We start from the raw sequence: 18,835 nt of genomic DNA, 5'->3' as shown, positions 1-18,835 counted from the left end.
CGAACTTCAGTGGTGTATTTCTATCTATAAACTCGTGTAGAGCTACGAACATTGGGACACTACACTCAGCACATTATGTCGCTGAGTTTACTGCACGCAGACCACGTCCCTCACAAAGCAGACACAGTAAACGAAAAGGTTTGATCGCGCGCGATCACGTTGGTTATACACAATGCTATGTACAGTACAGTGAAAATACATAACTAAAATGATCAACATTGCCTATATATGTAGACCAGCAACAAGCACAATGCCTAACACAAAATTACACTCAAGACCATGATCGGCAAGCCAGAGCAGGACACGAGAGATGTTGTGGGAGACGGTCACCGCGTGGACGTACACGGATATAGAGAATCCGGTCCCACAACGTACCGGCCCGCGACGACTTGGCCCACAACCAATGTCTGTGATCACCATGTCTACTTCTCCTAGTATTACGTGGTAAGAAATAGTACAATGACAGGAAACAATAGACAAAACGAGCGGGTTTCGCGGCATTTGGCGGGAAAATTGCACGGCTGCACCGTGCATAGACGTATTGAGAGATCCTGTGCCCCGGTCCTGCACGGTCATGGCAGTGATCCAACCGCTAGCTGGTGTAGGCCTACCGGTGATGGGCAAACATCGTTGTTGTACCTCCTGATTGCCGGGTAGGTCTGAATCCTCTTTCAAGTGAGATAACCCCCACATAACAAGAAGACCAATGAAAGGTCCTTCGCTTGACTTGATACCTGTACTCGGAATTCTCGTTTGCACCCCCAAACGGGGTAAACTTTGTAGTTGAGTTGGATTCTCCACAGCCGAGTGAAGCGCGCCATATACCCGGTTTGACACGGACGTTCATACAGACCACGGAACGGAACAGATGCAGAGATGCTTCTTGCTGCAGCGGGCATTGCTCTGCGAGTTGTAGATTTCTGTAGTTTGGGTTGTTGTCTTTGTACTCCTGTCGGGCCTCTTGAAATGAAAGCTCTCGTCCTTGCTAGCGATGTCGAAAACTAGAGCCCGGTCGTTGATAGTCTGTTGGCGTATACATGCGTACATGCGTACGTCTAGCTCTATGGCTCGAGCGATAACAGTAGCCGAGCCCAATTCAACTGATTCAAGAAAATCATGAGCAAATGTGATCTCAATCCAGCGTGCAATTATTGTTCAATATTCAGCAGATATTTAACTTAGATTAATTGACCTTTTATCGCGTGTTACATTTGGTTAGTTGGTATACTTGTGACAGATCAGCCGCCATTTTAACAAGCGGCAATATCGCAAACATTACAATCAACCTGTAACATGTGCGGCGTTCTTGGATTTGTTTACAACAGAGGGGGACCCCCTCAGGAGGATGCGCAGCGCGACGACAACTGCGCTTTAAAGAAATTGCGTAACTGGTTATACGTGTTTTGTTTTCAAATGAAAAATATACTACAGTTTCTCTCTTCACAACCGCTTTACATTCTGGTCGCTATGCATGTGAAATCGTCATTGAGTTGTGATTATGAGAGACGTTTTTGTGCTCATTTAGGTGCGTACGCTGTTGTGGATCAGAAGAAGAAGAAGAAACATCACCCTAATAAAGATCCGAAAATTCAAGAGGGCAGCTCAAGCAGCAGCGGTCAGTTTGGTGTATACGAAGTCACCCAGTGCGGGAAAATGGTAATACCACAGACAAAACTATTTAATGCCAATTATTCAATACCGACGAAAGTCTAATCTTAAAGTGTAAAGATTTGCTAGTAGTAAAATATTTGAGTTAAGGAAAAAAAAAACAATCGAGTAAACTATAAAACCCCAGGACAGTCGAAACAAAGTAAATTCTGTGCAATAAATCGGAGCAGTTTCGTTCAGTTTAATCATTAGGTGGTAACAGATCTAACAGATCCGTGTCATAGTTAGTCTAAACAGAAAACACTTTGCCTGTATATCCAATGCCTGTATATCCTAAATTATTGTTAAGTGAGAAAATATATAGATGAGATTGACATAAGCTATACTTTTTACGTTTTAAATAGAACAAACACAACAAGCATTTGGTTTATTGTGTTATCATATTGGAGAAAATGCTTGATAAAGCTTTGGAACTGCTATGTTTGTTTGTTTGTTTTTGTTTGCTCTATTGATTGCTGTTATGCGCAATGCACCTTGTCAAGTCCTATGATAATGTAATGAGCCATTTTGGTGTTTGTTTTCAGTTCCAAAATACAACTTATTTGAGATTTTAAGCAGGCTTAACGTACATAAGTTGTAACATGTCATACCAACACTTTATTGTCTGTCCGGTATATTTCAACACGACATCGTGTACAAATTAAAACGAGCCCGTATGGCGTCTACCCTTGAGTGTCCATGATAAGCATATTAACAGAGGAGTATTTTTTCAGAGAAAAACTCGCATGAAAGATGGCTGAGTCAACAACAAGTAAATCTGACCAAAGGAGGAGAGAGAGTGTACGATGATGTCCCGGATGCCGATGGCAATGCAGATACACAGTCCAAGGACGAATTCAAAGTTCAATCAAATTTGCAGGTCAGTGTTTTGCATTTTTTGTTACTTCTTGATTGTCACTAATAAATTAGCAGTGTGATCATATCCCGACTCTGTCTTTTTTCTATTTAATCGTCTATAAACATTGTAAATGACACTAAATGCCGTTAATTGTTTACTAATGCCGCTAACACTTTTTATTTAACACGTATACGTCTACTGCCGTACATTAGTTTACTCATAGTATCAGCACTGAAACAATGTTTGAAGTAATTGTTTGTTCAGTATATTTAAATGGAGTTTACGAAATTAAAATGAACTCCTACTGTGCCTGCGTCTGTTTGCCAGATGTTCATTAGGTGGTGTCGTCTCTCAACTTAATAATTTTGGGCTTGCACTTATTTAATAATCGAGATATTATATCTCTTTACCTTAGTTCCAAAACAATCTCTATATTAATATTTGAAAAAATATCGTATATGTGCTACAAATCAGGTCCTAAGCGTCACACGTGCCTGGTGAATTTTGTTCTTATTACACCGTACAGGTTTTGTCAATAGGACTATAATCTGTAGTCGGCCATAAATCTGAGTCTGTTTTATACTTCAGGCAAACGTAGAAGGCCTAACATACGCCGATCTGGAATTTTCCATCGATCCTAAACGTAAACCAAAGCCTGGTAACGGTCGCCAAAAACCACGATCAAAAGCGTCACCTGTCACTCCAACGGATGAATCTGTCACCTACGCACACGTAGACTTTGGAGCCATGAAAACAGGTCAGAGGACATCAATAGCTGATTGATGTGTTGATTTGTGTGCATCTGTTGGTGTATAGTTGAAGGAGATGTAGCCGTGAAAGAGAATTGGTGCAGAATCAGTATTCATGAGATCAATGTTGTTTTAGAAGCATAGCGTCAGCTGAAAACAGCAATAATTTATTTTCCAATTGCAATGACTGCTTGTAATACTAACATTTGCATGACAGGAATGTAGTAATTACTGCATTCCTGTTATGCAAATGTTAGTATTGTAAGCTGAATTAATGATCAGCATATGCACAAGCAGATGGAGATTGTATTAAAACAGAATACTGTTTATAGAGTGCCTTTCTGATGTGCTCAATTTTCCAATTCAAGAAGGCCCTTGTACTCAGTGAGAGAGATAAAGTCAACGACTACAGTGATATGACAAAGTTAAAAAAAATAACAACATTTTTGTTAGAGGAGTAGACTGCTAGTACTTAGAAATAAACATTATGTCAAAAGTGCCAATACGGACGCAACGTATGTGAAAAAATGAAAATTATAAGCAACACAAAACACGACTGAAAATATCATTCCGCGTAAAAGAGAAAATTGTATTCCAGTTTGTTGAATATTAGAAACTATAGTTTTAATCGTCATTTACTGCACACAGAGCGATAAACAAATTCTCATTTTATCACCTACTGCTCAAAAATGTCAAGTAAACCCACATCGTGAATCGTTCCCATTGAAAGTAACGTTAAACAATTTTGACCTTCTCTTTAGAATTGCAGATCAAGTTATTTTTAACCGGTATATATGTGCCTCGGACTTGTAATTGTCCATCATTATTCGGTTACGCATATTCAAAACCTTAAATGCTTCTGTCGTCTTTGATAAAATGCCAACACTCTCAAGGGATGCTAAAATACTTATTAGGTTAAATTCAATTGTCTTTGGCCACTTTGCTAGCTTTTACTGCCGCTACACATTTATCTGTGCAAAATCATAAACACAAGAAGTTACTCAAATACAAATACATTTGCAGGAAATGGTATAATCAACAACATTTTTAGTCGTTTTGATCTCATTATTTTTTCAATGTTTTGTTTTAGTTCCCAGTCAGCAGAAGAGCCTCGGTAAATAGTCTAGGAATTGATAGAGCCCCTTACAAAAGTTGCTAAAAACACAGGACATAGTATACAGTATGGCGGGAGGTGAAACGACTAACACTGGAGAACATATGACGTGAATCATGTGTTTCATGATTTATATTTTTCAAACAAGTATATTTAACCTTGACTAAATGCAGAACTATACACCTATCATAGACCAGTAATATTGTTATATATTAGATTCGTTATTTTCACAGCAAATCAGAAAGTCTTGTTCCTTTCTTTCACACAATATTTCTGTTATTATTGTACTTTTAATATTTCTTTATTGCACACTCAATTCCTTTAAAATAAGGCATTCTAATTGTACATGTGATGTTGCCAAAATTGCGCAGTACCAGCCAAGTGCACAGACTGTACAACGATTCAAGCTGTAACTTAGTTAATTTAAATCCCGATAAACTACTGTGGATTATATCTCCAGCCAGGCTTCAGCTATTTATCTTCGTTCAGATGCCACTGTGTAAATTTAACCGACTGGCAATTATTAATCTGGTTTTGTGATGGTCGTCACTCTGCATCAAACAATGGCAGCCATTTCTGCTCTGTTGAGTAAATCTTTGTGCATATCATACCATTAGTATATTTAAGGTAGTATACGGTTCGGAATCGAAAGAATTCAACATTTGCATCCCCATCAATTAGGAAAAGCTACACAGTTGGAATATTTACCCGAGACACATTCTATCTTAATGTTTCTCTGTTTTGCTTCTCGTGCAGAATGACAAATCTGTTTCTGACAAGTAATGTGATTTTAAACATTGACACAACTTGGATGAGACGGGTCAGAGGTCAAGAAATTTTACTTCGAAATATAACAAATAGAAATATGATTATAAGCTCATTGAGATCATTAATTTTTAATTTTATGGACTTTTATATTTATTGTACACAGATTTTTTTATGTCACATCTTGTTTTTTATTATTATACAAAAACTATGATCTATAAACCTTCTCTGTAGTTATTCCATAAATTGACTATTGATTCACGTTTGTAGCATTAAATGACACGAACGACATGAAATTTCGTCTTTTCAATTACGTATACGTTATTGAAGAGATCTTTGGTTTTATTTAACGGTGAATAGCCGAAGAGAAGTGAGGAACAAAAACCTCATGTTGTTTGAGTCATGCTCATTATTTGATGCAAAGTTTAATGCTTGTGTCGTGCTTTGTACGACCAAGTGATGGCGGAATGCTGCTAAGGTCCCTCGGCTACAACACTGACAACGATTATTGATACCTTACTCGTATGTTTATTCTTTCTATCTATCGTACTTCTAAAGCTACTGAAATTGCCTAACTGTATTCTTCTACGCGTCTCACTATACACTTCGTGAAGTTTTACTTACCCTTGATTCTTTCCTCATTTCCAATGTCTCTACACTACTCTTAGCTTCTTCAGTCATAATGTAATTAATTCCGGAGATCTTGTAGTTCTGTTTGATTATTCACATTGTAGGTTTTTGTAACACGAGTCGTGTTCATTGCGGGAAAACACGTGTATAGCATTCAACGAATCAAATTTCTTGATGTAGGTACCCCTGGCCTTGCAATTATCCTTGATTACCAAGAAATATGGTTTATACGTTTTTGAGAACGTGGCTTCACCATGTTGCCTTTGAATGACGTCATCACATCTTACGAACAAGGGCACAGAACTGTTCCGTGCCTGGTCCGAAGTTTACATGCGTCCTTCTGGATTTCACAAATTCGCAAAATTTGTATGTCGTGCAAAACACTAAGAAAAAAAAACAACGGCTTCGGAAAAGGCTGTATGTCGATAGATGTGAACGGCAAAAATAATCTTATACATCTCAAAGTGCAGCTGAAGGCAGGCTGACATCACAAAGGGACGGATGTAAAGCGTTGTTAATGATTTAACATCGACCATGGCTACCATATAGGGTGCCTGAAATATCTTTCTCATTGGAAAGAAATGCATGAGGGGAATAATGGTTTCACAAACTTGTGCGCTTGACTTATTGTTATATAACTGCAATAGGTTTATTTAAAAAGTATAGCACGTGATTGCTGACTTGAACTTTTGCAGCAGCATTAGTCGCAGTCATAACTCTCGTAAGGCTTGTAAAACTAAACGCCAAAATGCTCTTATTTAATTATGTCACAGAAAGTTGAATGTTGTTTTTATTTCTATTCTCTCTCTGCGCATTGGAAATGACTGTGATTCTAAAGCAAGTGTATATAGGTTTTTAGTAGAGGTGGCGAGTGGTCATGTATGAGGCCGGAAAATGAAATGCTATACAGTGACAGAAACTAGGAAATTTTTTAAGTGACAATATGTATGGTGCACTCAACTGCAGTGAACCGAGACAGTGCAAGGTATAATTGCAGTCAAGTAAATCTCTAAAGCAAATGATGTCCCATAATGAATGAAAATGCAAACGTCGAGAAACATTTCCTATCAGTAAGATACAAAGCTATAGCAATTATCCTTTCCAATTGTCGATGTGCGGATATAAATGTAGCAGATATTGAAAGCTGCCTATCGTCACGCGACACTACAGCCAACAATTTGATTGATAAGAAGAATTATCTATTCGATAGAAAGCATCGTTTCTTGATGCGTTATTCCACAAAATGTAAATTGCGATTTTTAATCTCCCCTGGTATGTCAGCATTTGATGTTTTTCCAAGTAAATGTTTTGTTCTGTCGGGTCTTGCAATCATATTCTTTCTACGCAATATCCTAGCTCCACTAAAGCTGCTAAAGAAATTGTCCTACTGTCACACAGTCTATTTCTCTCTCTCTGAGCCTCTCGTACTGTCTATCTCTCTGTCTTTTGTATGTCTGTCTATGACTCTGTATATCTGTCTGTCTGTCTTTCATTCTTCTCCTCTGTGTCTCTATCTCCATCTGTCTGTTATATGTTGTGTCTGTCTCTCTTCTCTGTCTGTCTGTCTGTCTGTCTGTATCTCTCTCTCTTTTTCTCTCAGTGCGAGGAAATACGTAAGAGAAAATTCTGTGGGCTAGATGGAATTATCAGTGTCAAAATAGACACACGGCGAAGGAATGATGAGCAGAAAAGACTGTCCCATCGGGTTTTTTTGACCCAATGCTACACTGATAGCCTAATTAATAGGTGAACCAATACGCGGAAACAGATAAACCCGAGACATTGGAACGAATGGTTTTATCGGGTCACATTAAAAACAAAGCAGGTCGTGTAAATCCGACCCTCATGCATATCCCCAATCTTCTTCATGGCGCTAAGTAAATATTTTGCACAGTTAGCAGTGTTGCTAGGCAAGATTTCCACTTGCAACCAGCACTATCGGTAGCCTTTTGGTCAAATTGAGTATATATTAAGAAATAGACAGGAAGCATGCTGCTGTTAATAACAAACATGTTGACCGAAAAACATTTGTGAGTTAACGTAAATAGGAATAGTAATGTAGTTTTACAGACTCGAAAATATTGTTTTTAACTTCTTCTAATACGGGATTGGTTTACCGGGACAGACATAATTAAGATATCAGAGAATGGAATCTGCCAAAAATGATAAAAGTTGCATGATGTAATGGTAAAGGACAGTCAAATCTAAAGAAAAACTCAGAATAAAAACAAATTGCGAATAAGGAAAAATGTGACTTAAGGGTTACCCCTGAAGATGACAAACTGTTGACATAGAGGAATTCTGATCACCTTTCTTCCTTAAGATCCATCCGTCAACAATAGCAATTTTATGCTTGCTTGGTATGTACAACGATAAGAACATGTTAATTTCGATAAGGTTACGAGCTTACCTCTATTGATCGTGTGACAAATTTGTTAAAAAGTTAAGATAAAAGTGTGCAGTACCAGCCAGTCGTCCTGACTGTTCTAATAGATTATTGACTGTAACTGAGTATGTCTAGGTCGTGACCGTAAAATGGATATCTTTAATTCAACTGTTAACTTTTATTCAGATTGTGTATTTTACGAGACATTTGGGATATCAGAATTGAACTTCGTTTATCTAGAGCATCGTGGCTCTTCAATACATAAAACAATAAAACAATGAGCCGAATTTCCGTCGTTGTCCGTCGTCTATCAACGATTGCCTTCTCTTGCGAAACGACTCGTCTGATAGCTGTTGAAGTTGATATGAAATTCTCTTGGTGACCTCAGTTAGGTTTGTTCATTTGTGGTGAAATATGCAAATTTGTAATTTTAGGGCAATTTTTTCATTTGGGTCAAAACATTTTTACAATTTTTTCTTTGAAATCGCAGGTCAGATAGCTTTTATATTTGAGATATTGATCCCAGGGCGACCTTTTTCAGATTTGTGTGATATTCAAATTCAAATTATGATGATGAAATCGACACTTTTGTATTTTTAGGGCAGTTGTTGGTCAAAAATTGTATTTGTCACAAGTTCACCGTCTTATAGCTTTGATTCTTTGTATGCAGGTTCCTACATATTAACTTATGTGATACATCGAAATTATAATAAAATCTGCAATTAAGTATTTTTGGTCAATTTTGCAGTTTTAAGTCAAAAAAATCGTTCCTCGCAAACTGCTCGTCTGAGAGTTTTGATATTTTGTATACATGTTTCTAGGGTTTATCGTGTTTATGATGCATTATAATTGATGAAAAAATGTTTTGTATTTTTGCGACAAATATTTCTCTTCTTGGTGAAAAAATTACTAAGAACAAATAAAATGATCTACTCGTCTCATAGCTTTGGTCGACAGGTTCTCAGGGATGATCTTAATGTGACATGTTCAACTTATGACGATATCATGTATTTTGCATCTACTTTTGATATATTTTTATTGGGCCTTACTGAAATAAGCTATCACTGATTTCCATCTCTTCATGGACCAATACACGTGTCACAAATAGTTATTATCTACATAACACAGTCGGTGTGATGTGTCGGCCGTTAGGTCGCTTGTTTATTTTTTATTTTATTTTGTTTTATTTTATTTTATTTTGCAAATCGTTTTTGTTCAATGAAAGAGCTCCAATGTGAAAGAATAGGTATTAATTCTGAATTTTACTCGAATTTCACAGAACTATCACTGTAAAACACACCTTGCCTTCTTCTTGAGGAATGTTTCATCTCTGGTGAAATGGTGCGAAGAGTATGGTTATTACTCATTGGCAATTTTAAGATTATTTTTTACAATTCTGAAAGCACGCGTAGTGAAAAGAATTTAGGAAATATTTGTTGAAATTTAGAGCGGCATGGACAGTTGGGAAGGGTTCTTTTTCGGAGTTAAGGTCATGAAGTGAAATTAAGTGCTAGATTTATGTTTTTTACGATCTGGAGATGATCGAATATTGCGAAAACTCTCGGGTAAAAAGGGCCTACAATGCGGATGAATGTTCATTTTGTTAAATTCAGTGGTCATTTCTGAACTCACGCCACATGAGTGGTATTGCACTTGTGCCAAGGTGCTAGTTTTATTAGACTTGACAATTACCACAGGTGAAGGACGTCGGCTATGCATATCGTGACAACCAAGGTATTGTGTACAACAGCTCGCTTCCAAACTTATTAATCTAGAGCTGTCTTGTGGCAACATTTGTTACTCTGAACATTAATGCTGCTCCTGATGAGAAGAAGCATTCACGATCACTTGTGTCTGATTAAGATATGTACCTGACTAGTGAGGAAAAATGTCTTTTATCGTTTCCCCCAGGCAATCCTTATATTTGTGATTTATTTATTTCGAAGCCACTTCCAACCGAGAATATTATCAACTAGCCTACACAAAATGACCAATGGAATTAAAATGACAAAGAAAATTGTGAAATTTTAGTATTATTTAATCCATGCCGATTAGAGGTCCTTAATTATCTGTAGGTTAATGTCATAAATGAATCGTGGAAAGGGGAGTCGTACAGCTCACGAGGTGCCAAGGTGATGGAGTAAAAATATTCGACTTAAAGGAACAATTGACCTCGTAACCATATTTAAGTCAACCATTAACACTATTTTGTGTAACTAACCATGACACCACATATATATTACCTTTCAAGCAAAACAACTTCTAGACTCTAACTTATGTAATAACGTTTGAAGAATAAGACTTTCTACCGTCGTGCAAGTTTGTGAGAGTACGGAGTTGTTCTCTTATTCTACTGTAATATAGGGATGCTTCGGTATCTGATTTCGGAAGACTGACCATGCACGCTGACCACGCACCAGTATCTGAATGCGTGAGCGGAGTTCACAATGCCAAATAAACAATGTCATACTGACCTTAATCGTGAGGCATAAGTCACAGCATATGAAAAGATTCCGTTTAGTATTTAACGTAAAGCGCATGAATGTAAAAAATTAATTGCTATTATTTTATCTCACAATACTGCAGATGACCGATGATGTCAAACAATGACCGGTAAAAGTGTACTTAATTATTTAACTGTGGCCATGACCAAAAAAGGGGGAACTTAAATATCTATCGAATTAGCGGGCAGAAAATAACACTCCTTATGCATTTGCATTTTGGTATTTTTTACGCAAGTCTTTGGGGGTTTATGTTTGCGCACTTACAGTGACAAGGCATTCCCTAGGTGTGAGAATGCCTACGAAATCGAATTCCATTAAATTTCCGAGAGAACTATGTCACTACTTTAATCCTTATTGAAGAGTTTCCATGTACATTTCAGACTAGCGTTTCTGACAACCCATAGCCAGACTACCTTGCTGGCAATTAATCAAGCCCCACCAGTATCAAGGGAGAACAGTCACCTATCCGTAAATTTCTGTCCTTATTCATATATGTCGGTTGGACAAATAAAAAATCTTCTGTCTCTATCTCTACTGTCTGTGTCACGTAGTTTCTTCTCTCTCTCTCTCTCATCTCTCTCTCTCTCTCTCTCTCTCTCTCTCTCTCTCTCTCCTCTCTCTCTTCTCTGCCACACTAAAGGAAATACAGTGCCAACAGATGTTTTCGATACTGTCATACATTAGGTCGAAATTCCCTCCACTATGAGGCGAACAATTATTTTATCCGGCAAACAACCATATCATATAACAGGAATTAAACTAAGTTTAGGTCAATTTTTGTGCGGCCTGGTATCAGTAGATAATTTTGTTGACATCTCTTTTGGTGAGTTTGTTGACATGTCAGTTGTATGGAATTTCAATTTTAAATCTTCTGTTTTAAAGTGTGAATACAGTAATTTGAATGAGTTGTGTATGTATTTCACATTTTCTATGCATAAATATGTCCAGCACTGTTGTAGATAAATTGATGTCGATCACCAATGTCAAGAGAGAACGGCATAGAGCTATTTTTAGAAGTATTGTAGCCAAATTTGATATGCACAGCGTCCGAAAGGACCTGTTCCTTTAACACTGAAGTCATAGAGCTCGGATAATAATGACAAAAATGCTTTTGTAACTATAATTTACTCATGGAAATATATTAGAGTCATGCATCCGAAATGTGTACCTGAATGATTATTTGTATCTATTACGATGCATTTTATGCAGGTATGAGTAAGTGTTGTAATTAAAAAACACACTGAAACAGAACACAACTTGCAGAATGATATTAGTATTATTTTTATTAGATTTTTGCGGCAGTATAGGTGGCCCTCGAAATTCCAAGATAGCTTGAAAACAAGAAAGTCAAATCCTTCTAATTCAAATAATCTGCGAATTTTTTTTTTCAATTCAATAGAACTTTATTTATCCCAAACACAGGCAATTAAAAGCCTGGCTCAATACAACATCAAAAATAAACAATTTACAAAATGGTAGGAGACGCAGGACTATAAAAAACAGGTTAGGAATCATTTGAATGCCGCACAGCGGTTGGAATGAATGACAACCTGCGCCGGTTTGACCTGCAAGCCGGGTATCTAAAACGCCGACCAGAGGGAAGTGTGTCGAACTCTGCTGATAAAATGTGATCACTAGACAAAAGAATTGAGCGGGCTTTCCTGAGTACTTGCTGATTATGAAACGCAGAAAGACTTATCTGGGGTATACCAATTAGTTTGAGCTAAATGAAACAATTCTATCAAGTGAAGATGAGATTGCCTTGTGTAAGCAACAACCCTAACGTACTAATATTACAAACGAAAATAATCATACCATTATAAGTGTGCGCTTTAAAAAGTTAGATTTACTTTGCTGACATGGTTAAACCAGTGACAGCTGAAAACAATTGGGTAAACAAGATGGCCTTAATACATTAACCTCTAACTATCTTTTTCAGTCTCTGCACCTGTGTATTCCTAGGCCTGTCTAAGTCTCTCTCCTCTGATTTTCTACATATCCGACTGACTATCTTCCGTATTGTCACACTGTCTCCTTCCCTGTGCGCGAATGTCTCTATGTCTCTCTTCTGTATGTGTATTTTTCTCTCCCCTTCTCCCCTCTCTATCAATCATTTACCCTGTCAGTCTGTCTGTCCGTCTCCCCCCTCTATCTTTCTCTCTCTCCCTCCTCTCTCTCTGATGTTCAACGAACACAATCTAACAGCAAAGACTGTCTCATCAAATTTGTTTGATCCCATTCTACACTGATAGCCATATTTGTTGATGATACCATACGCGGAACTAGATAAACCCGGGATATCGGAAGCTCTTATCGGGTCATATAAATAAAGCCAATAGTGTGAATCATCACCTTGTCTGCATGGCCTCAATCTTCTTCATTGCGGCAAAGTAAATATTTTGCTGATGTCTCCCCAGGACAGTTAGCAGTGTTGCTAGGTTAGTTGAGCATTTGCAGCTGGCATAATTGTGAAGGTTTTGGTTCAAATACAGTCTGATAAGAGATAGCAAGGGGAGAGCATTCTGCAGATAAGAAACATGTTGACAGAAAAGCAGTGATAAGTTGACCTAAATAGAAATTCGTTTTTTAGAGTCGCTACATGTATTTTTTTTCAAATTCTCTTCATATTGGATAGGCTTACTGGACAAACTTGGAGTTTACGATAATGTATGTAATATGTAAAAATGATATAAATGCACTGCACACTCTTTACGAAAAGAGCTGAATTCACGAGGGATTTTGCTGGATTCTAAAGGAAATTCATGATGTATTCTAATGTTGGATTCCCACTGCTGGATGTTGCTGGATACCTCATGGATTCTTTGTTTTAATCAGTGTCATTTCTGAAAGGAGTTTGATAAGTCAACTCAAATCCGGTATGAGGTAGTACTTAACTAGTGTTAATGATAGTTTATAAGTTGAACATTTCCAATCGTGAAGGACGTCGGCTACACATAAAAAACAAGTCATTATGTCTACAACAGTAAGTTTGCCAAATTAATCTGGAACCGTCTTATGGAAAATGTTTGACTCTGAACCCTAACGATGTTTTTGATAAGAAAGCATTCGTGACCTATCTATCGTGACCTAAGTTAACGTGGGCAATGACCATTAACGGGAGACACGAATTTTATCCTGAGCTACAACTTGGTGGGTCAGTTTAATGGTGTTGGTAAAAGAAAGGTTTTCACCTTTTTAGTTTTTTTTATCTCATAGAGTTAAGGCAGAGATGACAGCCATTATGAATTTCAAATATCGACAAATCTTAGGTCATTTGTCTCTTCAGTACCAATTTTTGCACGGAGCCCCTAAGTTTTATTCTTGACATTGTAACAGGTGGTCTTATTGGCTAATGTTTAAGAACAAATTCAAGTCTTCATTTTCGAGTCGTATAACACCTAATTTATCGAGAAATAATTGTCCGTACGCAAATGCGCCTTCTGTTTCATGCAAGTCATTGAGATTTTTATGCGGGCATCCTCTGTCTGTCTTCCTCTCTCTCTCTCTCTCTCTCTCTCTCTCTCTCTCTCTCTCTCTCTCTCTCTCTTCTCTCTCTCTCTCTCTCTCTCTCTCTCTCTCTCTCTCTCCCTCTCCTCTCTCTCTCTCTCTCTCTCTTCTCTCTTCTCTCTCTCTCTCTCTCTCTCTCTCTCTCTCTAGTTCAAGGAGAGACGAGTTAGGAAATCCTTTGCGCAAGGTTCATTGCCATGATGTCAGTCCCAAATTAGACAAATACTTGAAGACTAACTTTTAGAAAAGAAGTGTCCCCCCTTTCTTGTCTGACCCCATTTTACACCGATAGCGTACTTAATTGATGATCAATTACGAGGAAATATGAGACGTCGGAACACATCTCATTGGGTTCGCATTACAAATAAAGCCGATGATTTAAAATTCATCTGACCTTAATGTCACCGCTAAAGTAAATATTTTGCTGACATTTAGCAGTGTTGATAGGTACATACAGACTCTCCACAGTCGCTGTGCCTTGTTTTGTGCGCGCCCATGGTGGGCCTGCATTCGAAGGCTAAGCTGTGCAGCTGTGAGCACGCGCTGCCAGACAGCGACTGTCGGTTCTTGCAAGTATATGAATATTCATAAGGGTAGTGACGTCAAAAGAAATGCCTATCTAACTGGGCGGGGAGAATATATACTAGTAGCTGGTAGACTTATATTACGCGGTATGGTTTTATTTTTAATTTTTCATTTTATTTGGCTATGCTACTTGTCATTTTTTTTATTAACGGATGTGTGGAGTTCTATAAAGTACCCGGATCAGGCAGAAATCCGACCGGTCGCTTGCAACTGGGACCACGGGCACTCTGTTGTTCTGAATGATAGTCTGAATAAACTAAGCGAACTTTGATGATAACTGTGTAAGAAATTTATAACAGAATGCCGTTCAGATTGAAATGCCTACTTAGCTACAAAACCAGATCAAGGTCGGACGTGTCTACGGGAACGTCACACAGCGACCACATCGACCGTATTCTTTCGATGCTAAACGTCGCGGCGGAACGACGCTCGCATATATACGCGTACTATAGGTACGCGCGCGACCTGCACTGTGTCGTTTCACATAATGATATATATACAAAAGGGTATGCAAATCATTTCTCGACGATATTATTTACCGATGAAACGAGTCGAATTCCGTCGCGAAAACGACGTATGAAATTTGAAATGGCATCGTAGCACACATCAAGTTATGAAAATGATAGACATATTGTAGTATATTCGAAATATGACCGAGAATAAATGCATCGCTAAACCTATGTGCGTTACAAATTGCCGTTATCCGGTAGCGACTTTGGATGTTCGAACGTCGCAAAATACGCAATTAGCAAATGCCGTTCTGTGGTTTCGTCATGCGCAGAAGAAAGGACATATTTTTTATTTCTCTTCGTAGTAAAAACCTTCCAATATAATATTCCAAAGAAGAACATTTAATTTTTTTTCAGTTTTAGTGAAAGCCTTTCGATAGAACCCGAAAGATTATTTCAAATGTGCATTTCTTTTCACTCAGTCTGTTTGGGTCGAACGGAACGTGAACAAGCCTTGGAGGTCAAGGGTTACATTTTCACATTTTTTTTCTTTTTTTTCACGCTGTATTTTACTTTCTATCGTCAGTGAGTTACATTTTAAAAATAAAAAATGTGTTTACCTTTTGCGGACGTTTTAGAGGGTAATAGTATCTGTCCCCCCTGTCCCCCCTTTTTTGTAACGCACATCGTCAGGTTCCATGTTCATATGAGCATACCCTTGTGTATACATCTCTGAGGCCGGGACAGCAGACGACAGTTCAGAGGCGCTCGCGTGCATAGCTGTCGTCGTCGCGTGCACGTTCCAGTCACCGCGCTCATGTACACGGCAGTCATAGCAACGTACCGTCGTCATTCTACGCGCTTCATGATTGCGGTAAATACGCGCTGGTAAGAACTCTGCCGTGCATGCCGCGGCGCAGAGAGACCGGGAGTGAGAAAGAATAATCAGTTAGGTGAACAAGCAGAATGCGACTGTTTCTTTTGTATTAATAATACCTCATTTTTTAGGCTTTTGTTTTTTTTTAAATCACGATGTAAGTTTGCAGCGGCAAACGGAAACTAAAATACGGAATCATGTTTACACGCTTATACACCATCATTTAAGAACAACAGAATGCCCGTGCTGGGACGAATATTCGTCCCAGCTTGCAAGAACGTCCAGACCCTGGGATTCCAACAGGGAAGAACACGAATCGCGGGGTCTCTGCCAGACTAGGTACATACGTGCTTGTAGACAGCACAATCATGTAGCCTTTTTTCCAAGTAGAGAAACGTTTACTTACAGACATGTACACGAGAGATAATCATGTTGAGTCAACAGAAGAGTGAGAGCCTAACTTATTCGAAAATTTCTTTTTACAATTGTTGTCTCTAACCTTTCCTGAGGCAGATGTGTATTAAAGTTTAAATTAGAGCGTATGATAAATTCAAGACTTGTTAAAGCTTTGTAGTGCATATTGCATTCATCATATTTAATTTGTTCTATTGAAGAAGTATGATGAAGTGAATGGATAAACGTTCAATTCTTAATTCTAATAAAATATCTCAGAATCGTCACTGTAGCATACACAGACCTGTCGCATTAACGGCTGTTATATTTTGCATCTGTTTGTAAATGATTATATACTCATGGCGACAGTAATGCATTTCAGTTAACGATTTTGATGTCACATGTTCTTCGAAGAGTCTAGGATATACTGGGTTAATATGAAAGATACATAGATATGTGAAAAAGGACTCATTTGTTGAGTTATGGTCTTAACATAGAATTAAATTTCACCTTATTCCTCAAAGCCGGTCGTGCCCTGCTGTGTCATGAGAGAGAAAGATTATTTTTGACTCATGTAGTGATGGAGGAGGTGGAACTCTTTGATAGCTCATTGATCATTTCATTCGCCTACTTAAATAGGCAGAAAACTCGGACTTAATGTTGACAAGTGCAGAATTGACCTCACAACTGAACTTAAGTCAACACGGGTAGAATTATCCTCAAAAGAAGAACACTACTTTGTGAACTAGACGTGAGACGACGGATTATCACATTTCAAAGAATACAACTTCCCCTTCCAGGCTCTCAAACAAGATATCACATTTAGAGATAAGATAATCTGGAGTCTCGTAGAAGTCTATGAGGACACAGAGCTGTTCTGCTGTTCTATTGTTCTACCTCATACTTTTTTTTGGCTGGTTTGCTCTATCTTGATTTCGGGAGATCGGCAGCGCTGACCACAACTACCATGTAAACGCGCTGAGCGAAGTTCACTAACGCCAAAGGCATATAAACAATGTAATACAGACCTTCATCATGATTCACACGTTACAGTATCATATAAGATTCCCTGTAGTATTCCAAGTAAAAGGCATAAATAGTAGAAAAAAGCTCCATTGGTTGATGTGTGGATAGTGTCAAACAATGACAATAGCAAATGTGGTTAATTATTTCACTTTGGTCATGGCCACCAATGGACCTTAGATATATATCGAGTGTGTTGACAGGAAAAATAAAGGTTCCTGCGCATTTAGCGTCTGTCCTTTCGTGTAAGTTTTTTAGGGTTAATTCCTGCACACATACAGAAACAAGCTATATTCTAACTTTAAGAATGTCTACTACGTAGGAATATATTTTAACAAAACGACGTCACCAGTATTGACTTTAGATGTAGCTGTTATTATTCACCCTGGTCGACGAACACAGAGTACCTAACAGAAAGTACAAAAACCGTCAACAAGCCATTCAGCTGAGGGGAAGGGTCGTCAGAAACATAACATAACATATGAGAGAATAAGATAAAATTACGTTATGTTATACTTTTTTTTCAGACGTACTAAAATGTGCATAACGTAACGTAATCATGAGGTATAATGGTGCATATGCACCAAAACTGACAAGCTAAATCAAGTCAAAATCGGGTGGAAAAGTTGTCATCATTATAGACTACATTTACTATCGTTTTGTTTTTGCTTACGGGGTCAAGGCGAGATATGACGAAAACTGTACTTTGTCTAGTTACTTAACTTACCAACAACTTAAGAGTGAAAGGAAATGCTTTCCTGGTGGCAAGAGTTTTTCGTTGTATCACGCATATGAAGTGATACAAGACAGGGAGTCTCTTTCAATGAGATGGACCAATGCGCCTTAATATCGGCCAAGACTGGTATGAAAACGAGTTCAGACTGTTGACAACGGCCACTAGTAATGTTGCCAGGGGAAGTTTTCATACTTTATTGATCACTCTTGGTATCTGCAGTATGGTCTTGACATTTCTAAATTTGAATTGACTGTACTTTATTTCCTTCTGTAGGGACTAAATCTAACCAGTGCACATTGCTACCAGTTCGTTATTTAAACGATAAAGCAATTGACTCTGAAAATTATTGTTTAAAATCCCTGGACTTTGATGACAGGACTTTGTTCATCATGTATATTTTGAAACAGAAAAATCTGATCCATATCATTTTATTTTCATATACATTTCAGTCTGGCCTTTCTACCAACCTTTAGACAGACTAATTCAATGCGCAAGTTGATCAAGTATTTACAATATCCGGACAGAGATTTGTCCTAACAAACCAGTATAAATTCTTTGGTTCATATACTCAGATTTTTTTATCTATTGACATACTAAAAAAATAGACACAT

General features: G+C 37.9%; 2 protein-coding genes across 3 annotated transcripts in view; one reads left to right on the top strand and one right to left on the bottom strand.

Moving 5' to 3' along the window:
• The window catches only part of LOC139125234 (cell adhesion molecule 1-like), a 35,270-nt gene extending 17,643 nt beyond the window's left edge, over nt 1–17,627 (bottom strand). The window contains exon 1 of one of the 2 annotated variants that reach the window (XM_070691332.1): nt 17,494–17,627. The gene's annotated coding sequence lies outside the window, so the exon portion shown is untranslated. Of the gene's footprint in view, nt 1–5,758; nt 5,888–17,493 lie in introns of those variants that run through there. The other variant, XM_070691333.1, reaches the window with a different exon arrangement.
• LOC139125151 (uncharacterized) lies at nt 280–5,309 on the top strand. Its single transcript, XM_070691255.1, has 5 exons — nt 280–409; nt 1,526–1,656; nt 2,366–2,527; nt 3,095–3,263; nt 4,346–5,309. The coding sequence occupies exons 1-5, from the start codon at nt 280–282 to the stop codon at nt 4,375–4,377; spliced, it is 624 nt and encodes a 207-aa protein (XP_070547356.1). The 3' UTR covers nt 4,378–5,309.
• Nucleotides 17,628–18,835: the final 1,208 nt, after the last annotated feature.

Source organism: Ptychodera flava (genome assembly GCF_041260155.1).
Source record: "Ptychodera flava strain L36383 chromosome 3 unlocalized genomic scaffold, AS_Pfla_20210202 Scaffold_25__1_contigs__length_14229661_pilon, whole genome shotgun sequence".
In the NCBI taxonomy this organism is placed as follows: Eukaryota; Metazoa; Hemichordata; class Enteropneusta; family Ptychoderidae; genus Ptychodera; species Ptychodera flava.
Note: the sequence above shows the minus strand (reverse complement) of the source record. Positions and strands in the feature narration are given on the sequence as shown.

Bases quoted from the DNA above. Each gene is read 5' to 3' on its own strand.
- LOC139125151 (XM_070691255.1), top strand. From the start codon at position 280: ATGATCGGCAAGCCAGAGCAGGACACGAGAGATGTTGTGGGAGACGGT. The intron at 2,528-3,094 runs GTCAGTGTTTTG...TTTATACTTCAG, and splicing joins AAGTTCAATCAAATTTGCAG to GCAAACGTAGAAGGCCTAAC. The intron at 3,264-4,345 runs GTCAGAGGACAT...GTTTTGTTTTAG, and splicing joins CTTTGGAGCCATGAAAACAG to TTCCCAGTCAGCAGAAGAGC.